Source organism: Musca autumnalis, unplaced genomic scaffold (genome assembly GCF_047663935.1).
Source record: "Musca autumnalis isolate F117 unplaced genomic scaffold, ASM4766393v1 scaffold_1, whole genome shotgun sequence".
In the NCBI taxonomy this organism is placed as follows: Eukaryota; Metazoa; Arthropoda; class Insecta; order Diptera; family Muscidae; genus Musca; species Musca autumnalis.
The window spans coordinates 253,577,607-253,599,049 of record NW_027411644.1 but is presented as its reverse complement, the minus strand read 5'-3'; the positions used below and the strand labels follow the sequence as shown (position 1 = coordinate 253,599,049).

At 37.5% G+C, this 21,443-nt stretch overlaps 2 protein-coding genes across 6 annotated transcripts in view; one reads left to right on the top strand and one right to left on the bottom strand.

The window, feature by feature from the left end:
• LOC141389381 (uncharacterized) overlaps positions 1–21,443 on the bottom strand; it is a 540,923-nt gene that overhangs the window by 413,185 nt on the left and 106,295 nt on the right. The gene's annotated exons all lie outside the window — the stretch shown is intronic.
• LOC141391346 (endothelin-converting enzyme 1-like) lies at positions 5,686–7,620 on the top strand. The gene has a single exon (XM_073964256.1). It carries the CDS (start codon positions 5,686–5,688, stop codon positions 7,618–7,620), a length of 1,935 nt encoding a protein of 644 aa, XP_073820357.1.

Genomic DNA, 21,443 nt, shown 5'->3' with positions numbered 1-21,443 from the left:
AACAACCGAACCAAAAATACCTTAGAAAATCGATTAGAAATCGGAACGAATTTCAGAAAATGTGCAGAGATTTAAAAATAAAAATCTAAAAAAACATTCAGAAAATATCAGAAAAAACGGAAATCAGAGCACTAGGAAAAAATATTAGCTGGGTAGGTACATAAAAAATTCCAAATACAGGAACTACATACCAGACTTTAATGAAAGAAACAACGGAATAGAATAATTGATAAAAAAAAAAAGTTAATAATACTGTAATGTCACACCTAAACATCGTTGAACCCTTCTCTCCCTAGGAAAACATCCCATGTTAAATTTTACGGCTATTTATCAACAATTGACCGATTTATAGCAATCAGTTGAAAGATATGTATGGGGGCTATATCCAAAACGGAACCGGATTTTTGAAAAAATCTGTAAAAAAAACATCCCATGTTAATTTGATGGTTGTTCATCCAAAAATTTAACGATTTATAGCAAAATCGGTGAAAGGTAGATTTATGTCAAAATCGGTAAAACTGATCTGAGACCTATGAAAATATCACATATTAGCATACGCAGCGTACAACACGAGGAAATGCATGTTCCTGTTTTTATGCGTTTTTTTTCACACTTAAACCACTGTAACATAGCCATTTTTAACCGATTTTAAACTAGCTTGTTCGAAAGATATTATTCCACCCTTTTAAGGAAAGAAAATATAGAAATCCGTTGTGAAAAAAGAAGTTATGCCCCTTTAAAGATGAAAATGCATTAAACCTTATTTTCATTACATTTACCGTTACAAAAATCGAAGTGACCCAAAGAAACCAATGCTATTTTCGTCTTTCGTAGACTCTCACAAAACCGAATATATGTATCGGAACCAGTGTTGCCGAATTTGACGATTTATCGTCATTTTGACGATTTTTTGGCCCAAAATTGGAAAATGACGATTTGACGATTTTATGCCCTGAAATGACGATTTTTCACGTTAGCCAAAATAGCATGAAATAAAACAGGATAACTATATTTAAACCAAAATTTAATGAAAGAATTTAAAGAAAACAATAATACAAACTCGATTTTATGAGATTTTTCAATGTTCTTAGCAATTTCCAGCCAGATTAGCTATATTTAGGTACATATCTGGAATACAGGTGTTTTGAGCTTTTTTGCCTTACATTCGAATTATATCGGTTGAAATGTTTCTTCGTTTAGGATTGTTAATGGCGAAAATCTCGTTGTGAAAAATATAGGACTCCTGTTTTCTGGGCTCTTTAAGAGGCCAGTTAGTCAGTCATGATTCATGACCGAAAGACATGGACGGTCACACAATCAATCAGGGGATATTTGAGCAAATCTGTAATTCAAAACTGTAGAGTTGTGTAGTTCCAGAACGAACTAGTTCGAAGGAACTATTCCGGACAAGGAACTATTGGACCTATATCCAGCTCTTGCATTCATGTAGTTCCTTTCAACCTCCTTCCTTCTATTCCACACTCACTTCGATCTTTCTCGTTCGTTTTGTTCATTATTCAGATGATGCACATTGTTAAATAAACGTAAATCACAATCGTTGCAATTTATTTATTTTTATGTAAATTTTTTTGTGTCAATTAATCCACCAAACGAGGAAAACAAACAGAACGATGGAAGAGAAAGAACTATGGAACTATATTAAGGAAGTAGTTCCTTTTGAGAATAGGAACTAGAAAGATCTGTCAGCTCCGGGAACTAGATTGATTGCCCAACTCTACAAAACTGGCAGTGTATTTACCTTGCTGCAATGTTGCAAACTCGATACCCATATGGGAAACTCTCATCTGGTGGAAGCTTTTTATGGCGGTATTTAAGTGAGATTAAGTTAGCTTTACTGCTGTGAGTTGTATAACTCTCTCATTTCCATAACTTAAGCGAAAAATTCACATTAAGCGGTAACCATGCCTAGTTTTGGACTATGTTGACGATTTTTGAGGATTTTCCAAATTTTATTGACGATTTGACGATTTCCCATCAAAAACTGTCGGCAACGCTGATCGCAACCCCTGCAAATGTTGAATGTAGCACATTTTTATTTCAGGTGAAATAATTAATTGTTTAAAAATTTTGCTTAATACTGAAAATCGGGAGGTACCGTTATATGGGGGCTTGTGCAATCTTGGACCAATTATCAGTGTTTTGTAATACTTCTTTTTTTGTTCGACGAGTATGTAGGCCAAAGTAGCATCAGTTCGCCAATACTCTTCTTCTGCTTATTTCATAATTGATGTTGTTTGCCTTTGTAACATGGTAGCTATAATACAGTGCCTCACCTTTGGGTTTAGTTGTGGCATCTTTCACAGTCCATCGGATTTCCTATATGACAGTAATATTGTGTTTCTACTTTGCAAGTACATCTGCCATTGCGGAACTTCTGTATAAAGGGTTCAAACAGTAAAGGTAAAGATTCTAGTGTTGGACAATCAAGTTAATTTTGCGGATAGATCTAGGTCGTTCTCCTCGTTCGTTGACTCATGTTTGTTAATAATTATATTACAGTCTGTCGTTTTCATATAAATATCCTCTTCTCAAAAACACTACAATCGACGCTTTAGATATTTCTTAATTTTCAATTCACCTACGGAATAATCCCAGTGGGAAAATGGAAGCAATGGTAAAGGAGAAGGTAATGCAGAAACCAATGAACGGAAACAAACAAAACGATTCCCGTACCAATCACACAAAGCCACAAACTTTTCAGCTTCTCTGAATCGTTTCATTCTCACAACCAAAACATAAACACAAACTTTTCAATGTAAAAAGATGGAAACCGTACGATTGCTGAAATGTAACTTCGGCTATGCTTTGCTGAGTTGTTTCATTAACCACCGAAACGACAAGTATTTTTGGGAAACGTTTGTCGTGCGTATTGTCAATGACACACTCAGACACACGCACACACACACATGTGATTGCTTAACAACCCTATAAGTTAGCATCAGCACACAGTGAATTTTATCAACCACCAAACGTTTTTGATTTATTCACATGTGTTTAGTACTATTCCGTTGTCTATCTGCTCTTGTGGAGTTGAGTACTTTTCGCTTTTCGTTTTGTTCGCACTCACGAATGTAAACAAAACAAAACTAAACAGCGAGCTCGGCCAACGTGGGTTATGTTTCGTTTTGTATTGTTCCTATGGAAAATACGAAACGAAACGATTGGAAATGTTATTTAAAGTGTTTTACGTACGCTGGCAGAAACACTATGGTTTATTGATTCCAGAATACATTATTGTTAACACGGAACATGTCCTAGGAAATATTGCATTCTTTTCTTGAGTCCAGAAGAAATGAATGTGTAATCTACGAATCGTCTGTGTACTGATTCCATTACCATTGGATTTGGGATTATAGTGGGTAATCAATGTGCAGTTTTTTGGTCATTTGCATTCTTTTGTAGATTACAGAGGTAATACATTCCCCATTTTCCCACTGGGATGTTAATCGTTTAAACTGATAATCAAGAACAACTATGTCAACGAGATGAGTTATATATAAGAGAGGAGCTAAATGAAAGAGATGAACTAAATGAAAGAGAGGAGCTAACTGGAGCTAACATTGCTCTTTAAGAAATTTACAACAGACAGCAAACCACCACCATTCGTTTTACACACAAACTGCGTTGGCATCACTTATCTAAATGAACAATGTCACGGAACCGCTCATTTGAACTAGTTCGTTCATGAACGACACCGATTCGAAGATCACGGTTGGTCCTTAAAACCTTTTCAAGGGTCGTCAACTTTTGAGGGGTTGTTTTTAATTTTCTTTGTTTATTAACTAACTACTGTTTAAAGTTATTCCCTAGGTGACACCACGGGAGGTCAGTACAGCACCTTAGATTAAAAAAGGGATCAATATAAGTCCAAGGGCTTTGCCATGTTAATGCCGGTTAGGATCGTTCCTTGGTATACGTAAAAAAGGAAAGATTTGGATGCTTGGATTCCAGTTAATCAAATGTTGCCTTAGAGGTGAAAATCCCTTAACAATTTATAGTAATATTGATACTATATCGTAACAAAAGAGGTGACTTGTTGTTGCTATAACCCTTCATTATCAGATAGTGTCTTATAAATCCAACAATAAACCTTAACCATATTTTATAACATCAGCATTTATGCTAACGAGGGTATATACACGTTCATACTGAAAAAATTTACCTCATCGAAATAATGGTTTTAGACCCCAAGTATGTTTGGACGAAATCCGCTTAAGACAATTTGGAGTCGATTTAGCAAAGCCCATCCGTCTGTCGGTCTGGCTAACTGGATCGCACGATATCATTCCAAAGGATTTACCGATTTGGTGCAAAATTTAGCTTTCGTAATATTTTTTCCAAACTTAGTTTAAGTTTGAAGATGGGCCCACTCCCTTGGGTACCTCCCCCACAATAGTTCAAAGTTGTGCGCAAAAATTTTGCGCACGATAACTCTCGAAGGGACTAACCAATTTGATCCATTCTTTGCACATTGTAATATTTCTACCAGACTTAGATAAAGTTCGAATAGGGACTATATCGGTTCACTCCTTCCGGTTCCCAGTGATCAAGAAACTTCTCCAACAAAAATTATGGACATAGGTCCAAGTTTTATTGTAGCCCCCATATAACGGTACCGACCGACCGACCAGAGTATTTCATGGTGGAAGTTATAAAAAGTTCGGCCCGGCCGAACTTAGCGCTTTTTTACTTGTTACTTGTCCTAACGTATTCCAACTCATATCATTTACCCTTATTACAAATTCCACCCATGTTGGTGCATCTGCTTACATTTAAGGCTAATGCCCGTTAATTGATCGGTCAAAACATATGAACTTCCTTTCTTACTACACTGTTTTTATTGATCGATATTTCGCAATAATTCGATTATTGCAAAAAAAAATGCTTTATTTTTTTCCTCAAAATTGAAATCAATGAACTGGAAAATGCCATAAATGTCATAACAGAGAGTGCAGAAAGAGTTCAACAGCAGACAACGGCAAAAGTGTGTTGCCATAATTTTAAAATACATTGAACTTGAATTTTGTGCAAGGGTTCAATGAATGGACGGAAGTGTGCCTGTTCGAGGGAACAAGTTTCTCGGGCTGTTGTCATGAAGGAAAATTCAAAATGATAAGTGAGACTTTAATTATTATGTATCTGAGATGAAGCATGGATACCGAACGGTGGCTACAGAGTGTGTGGATGAATCATTTCAAGTGCTTGCGATCGATTACCCGGAATTTGTTTATGGACACTCTTCTCAAAAGTGTCTCTTACAATAACCCAATTTAAATTGGTTTTTGAAAAACAAAATACACCGGAGGAGGGTCAAGGTACTTTGTAAAATAAAAATTCATAATAATTCGAAAACAATTACGGTACCAGTTTTTTGTTCGTCTTAAATGAAATACATCTTTCATTCATCTGTCGTATTCAATATTGTTGACAAAAGCAATGAATTACGGCAGGCACATCCTTTAAATAACATCAGCCGCTGGGGGAAAACTTCAGTTGTGAGGGAAAGTTGCAGTGAAGAGTTACCCAGCCATGATTAGCTTCCGTCTTTTGTGTTGGGCTGTATTTTTTTACATTCTCTTAAATGTGGTGAGGGGAATTCTATCACAGCCCCAAATTTTGGGAGATCAAAATCGTCTCAACAAAGGCCTGGAAATGTTCCGGTACATGAATCCGAATGTACATCCCTGTGACGACTTTTATGAATTTGCCTGTGGTAACTGGAATACCTATAACTCAGCAGCTGCCAAGGGAAAATCAGCAACGGGTTTGTTTCACAGTCTACGCGAGGAAAGAGATCAAAAGATATTGCTGCTGTTGAACACCAACGAACCGCAGGACACCAATGTGGATAAACAAGTAAAGAATTTCTTCAGGTCTTGCATGAATCTGCCGAACTTTAAAAGCTCCTATACGGCAAAGTTGTTGGAACTTATTGGCGAATTTGGTCAAATGCCGGCCATGGCTGGACCCTATTGGCCGGAAGAAAGCTTTGATTGGCAAGCCACCACCGCCGCCATAGCCCATAAATATGGCATAATTGCAGTTATCGGCAGCGAAATAAGTGTGGATTTTGCAGATAATACCCAGAATCGCATCTATTTGAGTGAACAACAGTTGGCCTTGGAATCGAGAGATATCTACTTAAATCCTGCCAATGCGGCCTTTGTCAATAACTACATTAACAGCATTGCCACTAAGTTGTATATTTTCCTGGGTCTGGACATGAATGTGGGACGCCAGGTGGCAACAGAAATTGTGCAATTTGAAACGAATTTAGCTGCAGGTATGGCCGATACCAAAAAGGTCCATAAACTCACAGATCTTTACACTCTCAGTACCATGGATGAAGTCCAGCAAATCACCTATCCCTATGTAGATATCAAAAAATTGGTCCAGGATTCATTGGGTACCCTGCCCAACTTTAAGGTCTATTGGAGTCCAGATTATGTGCAGAACCTCATCAGAACTTTACAACAGACTCCCAAACGGGTTGTGGCCAACTACATATTCTACCGTCTCATTGAAAAGTTCATGCTGATCATTCCGGAAACGCAACAAAAACTGCAGGATATGTGTCTGCGACAAATGAAAACTTACTTCTCCAAGAATTTCGACAACATGCTTTATCGTAAATATAACATGGATGATACGGAGAAGGGTGTAAATGACATGTGGCAGGACATTAAGGCCACCTTTATTGAGGCCCTCCAATCACCTCAACAATATTCGTGGATAAGGGCGGATACACGTAACTATGCTGTGGAAAAAATAAAAGCCATGAAAATGGAAATTGTTTCTTATAAAAACTACAATTTCGAGGCAGTGTTCCAACCCTTCGAGGCTAATTCCCATGACTATGTGGAAAATCTTAAAAACCTATTCTCCCTGGGTAGCCAACAAAAACGCAATGCCATCTATGCACCACCCCTACCATTGGATTTGAGTGAGCGAATTTCCACAACCCCAGTTAATGTTTTAATTGAAAATGCCGTTAAGGTCCCCGTGTCCATACTCCAACCCAATTATGCCTGGTCTTCCTCGTTTGCCAATGCCTTCAATTTTGGTGTTTTGGGAGCTTTGTTGTCCCACGAACTAATGCATGGCTTAGATGTTCATGGACGACACCACGATGCCCAAGGTAACAGTTTGGAATGGTGGGATGCGGAATCAAGTAGCGACTTTAATGCCCGCTCTCAATGCTTTAATACTCAATATAAAAAATATATTTTCCATGGTCATAATTTACCCGACATGCCTTCCCAAGGCGAAAACATTGCCGATAATGGTGGCGTCCGTTTGGCATTTGCGGCCTATGTTAAGTGGTTAGAAAATGCCTTGGCCAAAAATCCCCGGGCTGTTACGGAATCAATGCCACCCGTCAACTACAACGATCGCAAACTGTTCTTTATCAGCTACGCCCAGCTGTGGTGTAATGATATCACACCGACATTCCGCAAATATTTGGCATCGGTAGATAATCATGTACCGGATAAGTTTAGAGTCATTGGTCCTCTGTCGAATTTTGATGGTTTCGCCCAAGAATTCCAATGTCCAAAGGGCAGTCCCATGAATCCTGTGCAAAAATGTGAAATTTATTAGAAAGGGGTATGAAAAGATTATAAGGAAACTTGCAGCTGGAAATTGTTACTGAAGCCAATGTTGTTGTTTTTGTTTTAAGTATTTCTGTAAGTTTATATAAGGAATTATATAGAATAGAATTGCTTTATATTGAAGCAAGATAAAGCGATTTAATTTAGTTAAATAATTTATGCTGTACATTTATTGTAATAAATAGTAAAACATTATAAATTTTGAAATTTTGAACAAAATTGCTATTTTTGGCAACCTTGATTTGATGAGTTCTTTAAAGTTGTTAGCAATTTCCAGTCAGATTGGCTAAGGTACATATCTGGAAGGCAGGTGTTTTTACGATTTTTGCCTCACATTCGAATTAAATCAGCTGAAAATGTTCGTTTAGGAGTTTTAATGGAGAAAAATCTTTCATGAAACGTTTTCAAGATAACATGGGAATCGTATGTATATCGTTGTGAAAATAATTATGAGTCCAGCTTTCTTAACTTCATACCAATGCCCTCTTTAAGCGCACAGTCAGTCAGTTATCAATTGCCCACTACTACAAACTCAATAACCATATGGAAAAACCCTCATCTTGTGAAATCTAATTTTTAAAGCGGTATTTAAGGGGTTATACCTACCTGGCTTATTTTGAAGAACAGAGTGTGCCGCAAAAAAAAAATCAAGTCGATCGGAGCAAAGTTGGCTGAGATATGACCTTTCAAAGTTGTGTGGCGTACTTTATTATACCCTCAGCCTTTAGGCTAATGAGGGTATATACACTTTGATACGATGAAAATGTGCCTCATCGAAATAACGGTTTTAGACCCCAAGTATGTTTGGACAAAATGTGTTTCAGACAATTTGGAGTCGATCTAGCCATGTCCGTCCGTCTGTCTGTCTGTCCTGCTGGCTGGAGCGCACGATATCTCTCGAACGGATTAACCGATTCGGTTAAAATTTTGGCTTTCGTAATATTTTGCCCAAACTTAGTTTAAGTTAGAAGATGGGCTATATCGGTCCACTCCTTCCGGTACCTCCCCCACAAAAGTTCGAAAATGTTCGGAAAATTTATGCGCACGATAACCCTTGAAGGGAGTAACCGATTTGGTCCATGCTTTGCCCATCGTAAAATGTGTACCAGACTTAGATAATGTTTCAATATAGACTCAATCGTCCCACTCCTTCGGGTACCTCCCACACAAAATTTCGGAAAAGTTCAGTTTAGGCCCATCCCTCGAATCGCTCTGATTTTTATTTTAGCAACTTGTATTCACTGCCCATACGTTTTTTGGGAAAAAAAATTTTCAATATACACTAGCGGTCATCTGAATAGGTTTGAATTTTTTTCTATTTATATGTTAAGGTATCTTCTGATGTTTTCGTATTGCAGATCCATACTATTTACTTTTTGAGAGTCCTATACTATGCCAACATTCCCAAGAAAAAACTTGACGGTGTTGCCATATTTTCGGAAAATATCCCAATTATAATAAAAAATGTACAAAAAAGTGACCAATTTTTGCGATCATCAGAATAGGTTTGAATCAAATAAAATTGAAAAATTGTACTAGCCATGCAAATATTGCGCAATTTTTTGGGTTTGTTTAGTAAAATGGAACAAGAAATTTGACCCGCTTTATTAGGAACGTGGGTTCAATTCTCAACATGGAAAAGTTACCAAGAACTTTCATATAAAATCAAGAAATATTCCAACAAAAACGTTTTATAAACCTGCTTTAAATAACTTTTTGATTTCGTTAGATCTCTTCTGAGCTTCGAATATTGTCTGAAAGCAAATACCAAGTGTTAGCCATATTATTAGGATGGATAAATTAGGAAGGACATTGAAAATTGTTGGTATTTTAGCTCAGGTTTAATTTTTAACTATCCTTGCAGTACAAATTTAAGTATTATCATGCTCACAAATCCACCATAGTTGACCACATGTATCATTAATGTTCGAAAATTGGTCTGGAAGAATGTTGCTTCGATGACAATAAAGTAGAAAATTGTAAATCAAATTTAAGTCAATGGGGCATGATATCGCCGACCGTTGGCATAGTATAGGACTCTCAAAAAGTAAATAGTATGGATCTGCAATACGAAAACATCAGAAGATACCTTAACATATAAAAAGAAAAAAAATCAAACCTATTCAGATGACCGCTAGTGTATACAGGCTGAGGGTATATCTCTGTCGGCAAAGCCGACTGATACTTTTTTACTTGTTGGTTTATTATACCACTTCTTTTTGCATAATTTTAATCTACCTCAATGGCTACCTGTTCGGAATTCCCTGAAATTAATTCTACTAAATTTGAATCTATATGGCGAGGTAGAAGTCATAAAGAAGGAGTGTATCGGTCACGTCCAAAAGCGTATGGGGTCCCGGCTCGAAGTTTAGTAAAAAGTAACAAAAAGCTTGGAGGCAAAGGAATGTTGACAGGAAAATTGATTGACAGGCTCAATGTCTACTATGGACTTGCAATTCGACGCCATTCGAATTTAATTCACGATATGCAGGAGGCAATATGGGCGACATTTGATCATTACAGTTCAAGCGATACAAATCCAAGTCACGAGAGATGTCCAACCGGTGAAGACTCCTTGTGGTGTTCATATCAACGGGCTCGGGCAAGAAAAGAGGCTTTCATACACGATTACAGACCACTTCCATCAAATGTTTTGGATGCTATTAGACCTATATACAACGATCTAAGTAAAGAGTCTTTACTCGAAATATGTGTCGAAGGCTTCAATCAAAATAGCAACGAAAGCTTCAATCAACTTATATGGAAAATTTGCCCCAAAACCCTTTGAAGTGGAGCACTCCTTATAAATTTAGCAGCTTACATTGCGATTGGTCTTTTTAACTAAGGTACAAAATCATTGTTGTTTTATTTGAGCTCGTCGGAGTGATCTGTGGGCAAAACGCACACGAATACGCTAAAAAATCGACCAAGCACGAATTGCACTGCCAGAGAGACGTGCGGCCGAGTGCACTCGTGAAGAAAGAATATTGCGAAGGCAACACCAAATTTCCATTTTACAAGCTGCAGCGTCGGCAGAAGAGTCCCTGTATGGCCCAAGAATAGATGACTCCTTGTAATTTTACCAAAACTACATTTTTATTCATGTAAAACGAAATAAAAACTTAGAACGCCATTTGTGAAGTGGGTGCCAACGATAGCTCGAAAATGGATAGACCGATCTTCGTATATTTTGGTGAGCTTAAAGCAAAAGTCGGTTAATTTTTTTCGTTAAAATCTTAATGTTGACTTTTACAGTTCACTAATTTTGTTAAAATATATTTTTGAAATTTCTGTCTCGCTTAAAGACAAGATTATTAGGTTCCTAAAACGCGCACCAAAATATATGGAGATCGGCTCATTCATTTTCGAGCAAGCATTGGCACCGCAAAACGCTTTTACAAAAAATGGGTTTCGCAGGTACCCATTTACCACAAAACGGTGCAATATTTTTCAACAACAAAAATTTCAAAGTTAGCTTAAGATGTGCTCTTTCATAGCAATAAAAGATTTACCTAAAAATATTGGTAGTTTCTTCAGAAAAAGTTATGAAAATTGAATTTTTTGTCCAGCACAACTTGGGATAACCCTTTATGTTACAGCAATCTCTGTTCGAAAATTTGACAAACAAAAACTAGAAATACATAAAAATGGGCAATACCGGGTAGACTTAGGCCTGGATATATATGGACAGTTCGTTTGCGAACTGCTACGCTTATATGGGGGCTATACCCAAACTTGGACCTATGCTGTCTGTTTTTTTGCAAAGGAAGTTATGTACGTTTATAAATGTTTTGTAACCTTAGCGAAGACTAAATACCAAATTTCAGTTATACCGGTTGAATAATGTGGCTACAACTTTCAAAATACCGAAAATTCGATGTACCCTTCTATGAGGGCTATACGAAAACGTGTGCCTATTCCGAAAATTTTCTGGTGAAATGTTTTATACGAAGACAAAATATAAACTTTAACCCATTTTGGTGGGATATTGCAGCCAAAATCTTCAAAATACCAAATATTGGGAGGGTCCGATCTACGAGTGGAAAGTTCTATTCCCTCAGCGAAGACTAAATACCAAATTTCATACGTTTCGGTTTGATATTGAGGTCACAATCTTCAAAATGCTTTCGAAAATCGGGGTGTACGTTCTATGGGGGCTATATGAAGACGTGGACCTATACCGACAAATTTCAGGTGAAAACTTGTATACACCCACCAAAGACTAAATACCAAATTTCAGCCGTTTTGCTGGGATATCGAGGTCACCCCCCTAATTTCACAAAATTGCTCGAGTTGCGGTTTTTAAACCCTAAATTCAAAAAATTACACGAATTGGGGTTTTTAAACCCCAACTCTAAAAAATTCCACGAGTTGGGGTTTTTAAACCCCAACTTCAAAGAATTCCCCGAGTTGGGGTTTTTAGACCCCAGCTTAAAAATATTCCATGAGTTGGGATATTTTAAACCAAGAGTTGGGGTTTTTAAATTCCAACTTTTAAAAATTCCACGAGTTGGGGTTTTTAAACCCCAACTTCAAAAAACTCCACGCTTTGGGGTTTTTAAACCCCAACCTCAAAAAATTCCAAGAGTTGGGGTTTTAAATCCCAACTTCACAAAATTCCACGAGATAGGGTTTTTAAACCCCACGGTAAAAAATTCCACGAATTGGGGTTTTTAAACCCCAACTTCAAAAAATTCCAGGAGCTGGGGTTTTTAAACCCCACCTTAAAAAATTCCAAGAGTTAGGGTTTTTAAACCCCAACTTCAAAAAATTCCACGAGTTGGGGTTTTTAAACGCCAACTTTAAAAAATTCCACGAGTTGGAGTTTTTAAACCCCAACTTCAGAAAATTCCACGAGTTGGGGTTTTTAAACCCAAACTTCAAAAAATTCCAAGAGTTGGGGTTTTTAAACCCCAACTTCAAAAAATTCCACGGGTTGGGGTTTTTAAACACCAACTTTAAAAAATTCCACGAGTTGGAATTTTTAAACCCCAAAGTTCAAAAAATTCCACGAGTTGGGACTATTAATCCCCGACCTTAAAAAATTCCACGAGTTGGGGTTTTTAAACCAAGAATAAAAAAGGCAGCAGGAGCTGATGGCCTACCAGCCGAGCTGTTTAAAACCGGAGGCGACACGCTGATAAGGTGTATGCATCAGCTAGATAGCTCCAATTGGCAGGAAGAACGCGTTCCCGACGATTGGAACCTGAGCATCCTGTGTCCCGTCCATAAGAAAGTAGATACGACTTTATGCTTCAACTATAGGGGCATAAGTCTTCTCCAAAAAGGCCATGGCCAACGAAATAATTGGACCATACCAATGCGGCTTTAGACCTGGCAAGTCCACCATTGACCAGACATTTACCCTGCGGCAAATCCTGGAGAAGACCCATGCAAGATGCAGATCGACACATACCACCTTTTTGTCGATTATAAAGCAGCCTTGGTAAGTCCGCTACGTTCAAAGGTATTCCAAGCTATGTCTGAATTTGGTATCCCCGCAAAGCTTATTCGGCTTTGTAATATGACTCTAACTGACACAAGATCTTCAGTTAAAATAGGTAAGAACCTCTCCGAAGAGTTTTGTACCAAAAGAGGTTTCAGGCAAGGAGACAGCCTTTCGTGTGATCTTTTCAACATCCTGCTAGAAAAGGTTATACGAGAGGCAAACGTCAAAAGAAGTGGCACAATCTACACCATAGTTACTTGCTTATGCTGATGATATAGGCATCATGGGACGGTCAGTAAAAGAAGTAACCCATACCTTTATGAAGGTCGAAGGAGAATCTGCTAAAGTGGGTCTGGCGGTAAACGGCGAGAAGACCAAGTTGATGGTGTCGTCGCCCAATGCGTCCATTGAGATCGGATCAACTGTTGAAGTTGGTTCCTATAATTTTGAGGTAGTAAAAGACTTCGTATACCTCGGCACCGCCGTAAACACAACAAACGACATCAGTTGTGAAATAAAAAGAAGAATTGTATTGGCCAACAGATGCTACTTTGGCTTAAGTAAGCACTTTAAAAACAAAGCCACAACTCGCTTTACAAAACACTGATACTACCCGTGCTGATGTATGGTTACGAAGCCTGGGTACTTGTGCAAGCAGATAAGGCAGTGCTTGGCGCGTTTGAGAGGAAATTTCTTCGAAAGATCTACGGACCGATCTGCGTTGACGGTGAATATATACGTCGTATGAACCACGGAGCTGTATCTGCTATACAACGACATCAATATAGTTAAATGTATCGATATGCAGCGATTGCGTTGGCTAGGCCATATAATAAGAATGAGCGATGATGACCCCGCTAAAAAGGCGTATAAATTCGGGCCGCATGGCGGTGCACGCAGAATTGGCAGGTCAAAGAATATATGGCGCAAACAAGTGGATGAAGGGATGACAAGGCGCGATATTCCCGAAAGCGAAGCACTAAACAGAGAGAATAGGAGATCTTTTCTAAGTTCAGTCTATGGAACAAATGCTCTGTAATGGGCCAGCTAAGTAAGTAGTAAGTTGAAATTGAAAACAAATTCCACCTCAACAGTTCTAAAAATACACACTTATTAGCTTATTTTTCAACTTCTAGTGGCCACAGAATAACTAGTTATTCTAGTGGTCATAGAATAAGTACTAACTCAGTGCGATATGCGATATGGGTTAGTAGGGGGGGTTGTAAGTAGTTACGACTACCAAACATTACTATAAAAACCTATTATTTAGTAAGGATTTTTTTGCTGGGTATATTTTGCAACCATTGTCCAAAATTGGAAATCAATGCCTCACAATATTTAAAATTGATTGAACACTTTGGGTTCTCAACTAAAGTAACTCACCACTATACAATTGCTAGTGTTCAACATCAATAATAACTGGTTTTTGGGGTGGGGTTATTGCCTTTTAATACTAATAAAGACATTTTCAAACAATTTATGTAGACAAATTACTTTCGTCACTGAAAAACCACCAAATGAACAATCAAAAGCCATTAATCGAAAATCAACGATTAATGAGATATCATTTAAGCTTATTAACACCACTACTCATTCAACGACAATGTTTATTAGAGTGGATACTGTGGGCAAATGAAGAACTAATATGCATTAGAGTGAACTCAGTAATTTTTTTATTTCTACATCTGATGAGATTAACAAAAAGAGGAAAATAAATAAATTTCTTATTATTTTTAAAGTAATTCAGCATAATGTCGTTGTTGTTGTTTCAAAATTTTATGCAACAACTACAAAACTGTCATTGTGATTCTATAAATAAATACCTAGAAAATTTCCATCTGTATTTAAATGAGACCCGCATTAGTGTTTACGCTCCAATACGTTCAGATAAATCAATATTTACATTAATTTCAAACTACACCGATTGATATTGAATGATTAAGGTGGTGTTTATATCTTTTTTACTGTCTAATAATTTAAAATTGTATTAATTAACATTTCAATGAGTGAAATAAATATTTAACAATAACATGGATGAATAAATGAGCGTTAAAACATCGATAGATGAAATGATTGTTATAAAATAGCAAACCGTCAACGGTTTTCAAACGCGAACGGTATTTCGTTACATTTACATATCTGTATAGTTAACGTTTGTTATATTCATCAGTTTTTGAAAACTGTTATTTTGTAAATACCTGACCTAATAACAGGTCTCGTCACCTAAGAAGAGAAGTTGGAAATTTATTTCACTGCGGCAACAGATTTTGTCATTAAAATGAAGAAACAAGAACAAATTAAATCATCTTCTCGGTTTGACCCATGATTGATTGATGATTGATTGATATCAATTTACTGTTTTTTTAACTTTTATGCCTGCGGCCGAGGGAATATCTCACGAATTGAGTATTCGATTTTGCCGGTACTTAGCATATAATAAAATGTCTTCCAAACGTACATCAAGTACAGTCGAAATCGCTTATAACGTCGTCGTTTATAACGTCATATCGCTTATAGCGACGAAATCCAAAAGTCCCGAATTTCTGCCCTTTATACTCCACACAATGGTATGAGACTGATAGACTTTGCAGCTGCAAAAAACATGGTAGTTAGCAGTACCAGATTTAATCATCTCGATATTCATAAGGGCACCTGGCTGTCTCCAGATCAGAAAACAAGAAACCAAATTGATCATGTTGTGATAGATGGAAGACATTCATCGAGCGTGTTGGATGTACGATCGTTCCGAGGCGCAAACATTGATTCGGACCACTACCTTGTTGCAGCAAAGGTACGCACCCGCTTAAACGTAGCAAACAAAGTACGAACAGACACAACACGAAAGTTAGACATCGGTAAGCTGCAATCACAACAGATAGCCACAGCATATTCCACTCAACTAGCCCAATTGCTTAATCAAAGCCCTCCTCATCCCGATAACATATCAGCGCAATGGCAAAGCATTGCCCACTCCATGCAAACAGCCGCAAAATCCATACTTGGATACCAGAGACCTCCACCAAGGAATCCATGGTATGATGAGGAGTGTCGTGCTGCCACCGAAGAGAAAAATGCGGCATATAAGGCTACTTTACAATCCGTAGCAACGCGTAGCGCACGAGAGAGATACAGGGAGAAAAGGAGAGAGGAGAAACGTCTTTTCCGCAGGAAAAAGAGAGAGATGGAAAAGCGGGAGTGTGAAAAAATCGAGATGTACAGGAGCCAGAATGAAGTCCGAAAATTCTACCAAAGAGTCAAGCATCAAACTGATGGCTTTGGTACAGGCACATCCTCCTGTAGAGACCAGCAAGGTAATTTGGTAACTGATACAGATAGTGTACTCAGGATATGGAAAGAACATTTTTCAAATCTGTTGGTATCCAATAGCAGCGAAGACGACGAAGATACCACAGTCCCAATCCCAGAAGATGGTATTGAATGTATACCGCCCAGCCAAGATGAGGTAAAGACAGCAATAAATCGGCTGAAGAATAATAAGGCAGCAGGGGCCGATGGCTTACCAGCCGAGCTGTTCAAAACCGGAGGCGACACGCTGATAAGGTGTATTCATCAGCTAGTTAGCACCATCTGGCAGGAAGAACGAGTACCCGACGATTGGAACCTGAGTATCTTGTGCCCCGTCCACAAGAAGGGAGATAAGACTGTATGCTCTAACTATAGGGGCATAAGTCTACTCCCTATTGCCTACAAGATCGTGTCAGGGATATTGTGCGAACGACTAAAGCCAATGGTAAACGAGATTATTGGACCATACCAATGCGGCTTTAGACCTGGCAAGTCCACCATTGACCAGATATTTACCCTGCGGCAAATCCTGGAGAAGACCCAAGAGATGCAGATCGACACCTACCACCTTTTTGTCGATTATAAAGCAGCCTTCGACAGTCCGCTGCGCTCAAAGGTATTCCAAGCCATGTCTGAATTTGGTATTCCCGCAAAGCTTATCCGGTTTGTAAAATGACTTTAACTGACACGAGGTCCTCAGTTAAAATAGGAAAGAACCTCTCCGAAGAGTTTGGTACCAAAAGAGGTTTCAGACAAGGAGACAGCCTTTCGTGTGACCTCTTCAACATCCTGCTAGAAAAGGTTATACGAGAGGCAAACGTCAAAAGAAGTGGCACAATCTACACCAATAGTCACATGTTACTTGCTTATGCTGATGATATAGACATCATGGGTCGATCAGTAAAAGAAGTAACTGATACCTTTATAAAGGTCGAAGGAGAATCTGCTAAAGTGGGTCTGGCGGTAAACGGTGAGAAGACCAAGTTGATGGTGTCGACGCGCAATGCGTCCATTGAGCTCGGACCGACTGTGGAAGTTGGTTCCTATAATATTGAGGTAGTAAAAGACTTCGTCTACCTCGGCACCTCCGTCAACACAACAAACGACATCAGTTGTGAAATAAACAGAAGAATTGTATTGGCCAACAGATGCTACTTTGGATTAAGTAAGCAGTTTAAAAACAAAGCCACATCTCGTCAAACAAAAATAACGCTCTAGAAAACACTGATACTACCCGTGCTGATGTATGGCTCCGAAGCCTGGGTACTTGCGCAAGCAGACATGGCAGTGCTTGGTGTGTTTGAGAGAAAAATTCTTCGAAAGATCTACGGACCAATCTGCGTTGACGGTGAATATCGACGTCGCATGAACCACGAGCTGTATCTGCTATACAACGACATCAATATTGTTAAACGTATCGAGATGCAGCGATTGCGTTGGCTAGGCCATATCATAAGAATGAGCGATGATGAACCCGCTAAAAAGGCGTATGAATACATGCCACAGGCGGTGCACGCAGAATTGGCAGGCCAAGGAATAGATGGCGCAAACAAGTGGATGATGAGATGACAAGGCGCGGTATTCCAGAGTGCAAAGCAACAAATAGAGAGGAATGGAGATCTCTTCTTAGTTCGGCCTATGGAACAAATGTTCTGTAATGGGCCAGCTAAGTAAGTAGTAAGTTAAAATTGAAAACAAATTCCACCTCAACAGTTCTAAAAATAGAGATTTTTTTACCTTATTTTTAAACTTCTAGTGGCCACAGAATAACTAGTTATTCTAGTGGTCATAGAATAAGTAGTAAATCAGTGCGACATGCCCTTGTTAAAATAATGGGTTAGTTGGGGGTTTTGTAAGTAGTTACGACTACCAAGCATTACTATAAAAACCTATTATTTAGTAAGGATTGTTTTGCTGGGTATATTTCGCAACCATTGTCCAAAATTGGAAATCAATGCCTCACAATATTTAAAATTGATTGAACACTTTGGGTTCTCAACTAAATTAACTCACCACTATATGCTAGTGTTCAACATCAATAATAACTGGTTTTTGGGGTGGGGTTATTACCTTTTAATACTAATAAAGACATTTTACACAATTTATGTAGACAAATTACTTTCGTCACTGAAAAACCACCAAATGAACAATTAAAAGCCATTAATCGAAAATCAACGATTAATGAGATATCATTTAAGCTTATTAACACCACTACTCACTCAACGACAATGTGTTTATTAGAGTGGATGCTGTCGGCAAATGAAGAACTAATATGCATTAGAGTGAACTCAGTAATTTTTTTATTTCTACATCTGATGAGATTAACAAAAAGAGGAAAATAAATAAATTTCTTATTATTTTTAAAGTAATTCAGCATAATGTCGTTGTTGTTGTTTCAAAATTTCAAGCAACAACTACAAAACTGTCATTGTGATTCTATAAATAAATATCTATAAATATCTAGAAATTTTTCTATCTGTATTTAAATGAGACCCGCTTTAGTGTTTACTCTCCAATACGTTCAGATAAATCAATATTTACATTAATTTCAAACTAACCCGATTGATATTGAATGATTAAGGTGGTGTTTATATCTTTTTTACTGTCTAATAATTTAAAATTGTATTAATTAACATTTTAATGAGTGAAATAAATATTTAACAATAACATGGATGAATAAATGAGCGTTAAAACAGCAATCGATGAAATAATTGTTATACAATAGCAAACCTTCAACGGTTTTCAAACGCGAGCGTTGTTTCGTTACATTTACATATCTGTATAGTTAACGTTTGTTATATTCATCAGTTTTTGAAAACTGTTATTTTGTAAAGACATGACCTAATAACAGGCCTCGTCACCTAGGAAGAGAAGTTGGAAATTTATTTCACTGCGGCAACAGATTTTGTCATTAAAATGAAGAAACAAGAACAAATTAATTCATCTTCTTGGTTTGACCCATGATTGATTGATGATTGATTGATTTCAATTTACTGTTTTTTTAACTTTTATGCCTGCGGCCGAGGGAATATCTCACGAATTGAGTATTCGATTTTGACGGTACTTAGCACATAATAAAATGTCTTCCAAACGTACATCAAGTACCAATAATGTATTAAAAACCAGAGTGGCGAAAAGCTTTAGTATCTCCCTAAAAGAATTGCTGATGGTTTCCCGTCCCGACTATAGCCCCTGCTTACATGATTTACTTACATAACAAATATGGTTATAAACATATGATACCGACCTGAAAAAAATAATTAAAATTAATTAGTATTTTCTGGGAAAGATAAAAAACAATATTATTTTAAATGTATATCTATATATATAAAAGAGCTTAGTGATGAGTGAGTGAGTGACTGAGTGACTGACAGATCATCGCCCAGACGAAACGGCTGAAGCTAGAATCTTGAAATTTTGAGTGTGGGTTGCTGTTGGTGTGCAGGGGTGAGATAAGGCTGGGTTTTTGGAAATTCGAACTGGAAGGGTACGAAAAGTACTAAAAGGTACTAAATATGGTACCCTTTGTATTAGGCAAACGGGAAAAGCTAGAATTCTGAAATTTGGAATGAAGGTCATTGATGGAGAGTTAGAAAGATGTACCAAAGGGTTTTTGGAAATTCGCCCTATAACTGTACGAAAAGTTACTAAATTTGGTACCAATTGTATATTTTGAGCGGATATAGCTACAATCTTCATATTTGGTATGCGAATCAAGGTTGGGAAGTGGTGTTGATATAAGGAAATGATGTTGGAAGTTCGTACTTATGTGTACGAGAAGTACTAAATGGTACTAAATTTGGTACAATTTGGATTTGGGTGAACGGATATAGCTGAAAACCTGAAATTTGGAATTTGGATTACCGTAGAAGTGTACGATTGAGATATGGGGGTAGCTTTGGAAATTCATACTTATGTGTACGAAAAGTACTAAATGGTACCAAATTTGGTACAATTTAAATTTAGTTGAACGGATGGAGCTGGAATCCTGAAATTTTGATTTAAGATTACTATTGGGGTGTAGGATTGAGGTAGTTTCGGAAATTCGTACTTATGGGTACGGAAAGTACTAAATGTACTAAATTTGGTACAATTTATGTTTGGGTGAACGGATAGAGTTGGAATCCTAAAATTTCGAATTAAGGTTACTGTTGGAGTGTATGATTGAGGAAGTTTTGGAAATTCGTACTTATGGTTACGAAAAGTACTAAATTTGAGACAATTTGGATTTGAGGAACGAATAGAGCTGGGATCCTGAAATTTGGAATTAAGATTACTGTTGGACTGTAGGATTGACTTAGTCTTGGAAATTCGTACTTATGGGTACCGAAATTACTAAATGGTACTAAATTTGGTACAATTTAAATTTAGGTGGACGGGTAGAGCTGTAATCCTGAAATTTGGAATTAAGATTACTTATGGAGTGTAGGATTGAGGTAGTTTCGGAAATTCGTACTTATGGGTACGGAAAGTACTAAATGGTACTAAGTTTGGTATATTTTGGATTTGGGTGAAAAGATAGAACTGGAATCCTGAAATTTATAATTAAGATTACTTATGGAGTGTAGGATTGAGGTAGTTTTCGAAATTCGTACTTATGGGTACGGAAAGCAGTAAATGGTACTAAATTTGGTACAATTTATATTTGGGTGGACGGATACAGCAGGAATCCTGAAATTTCGTGTTAAGGTTACTGTTGGAGTGTAGGATTGAGGAAGTTTTGGAAACTCGTACTTATGGGTACGATAAGTACTAAAATTGGTACAATTTGGATTTTGGGGAACGAATAGAGCTGGAATCCTGAAATTTGGAATTAAGATTACTGTTGGACTGTAGGATTGACTTAGTCTTGGAAATTCGTACTTATGGGCACGGAAAGTAATAAATGGTACTAATTTTGGTACAATTTAAATTTAGTTGGACGGATAGAGCTGGAAACCTGAAATTTGGAATTAAGATTATTTATGGAGTGTAGGATTGAGGTAGTTTCGGAAAGTCGTACTTAATGCTACATTTTTGGCTTTGGGTGAACAGATAGAGCTGGAATCCTGAAATTT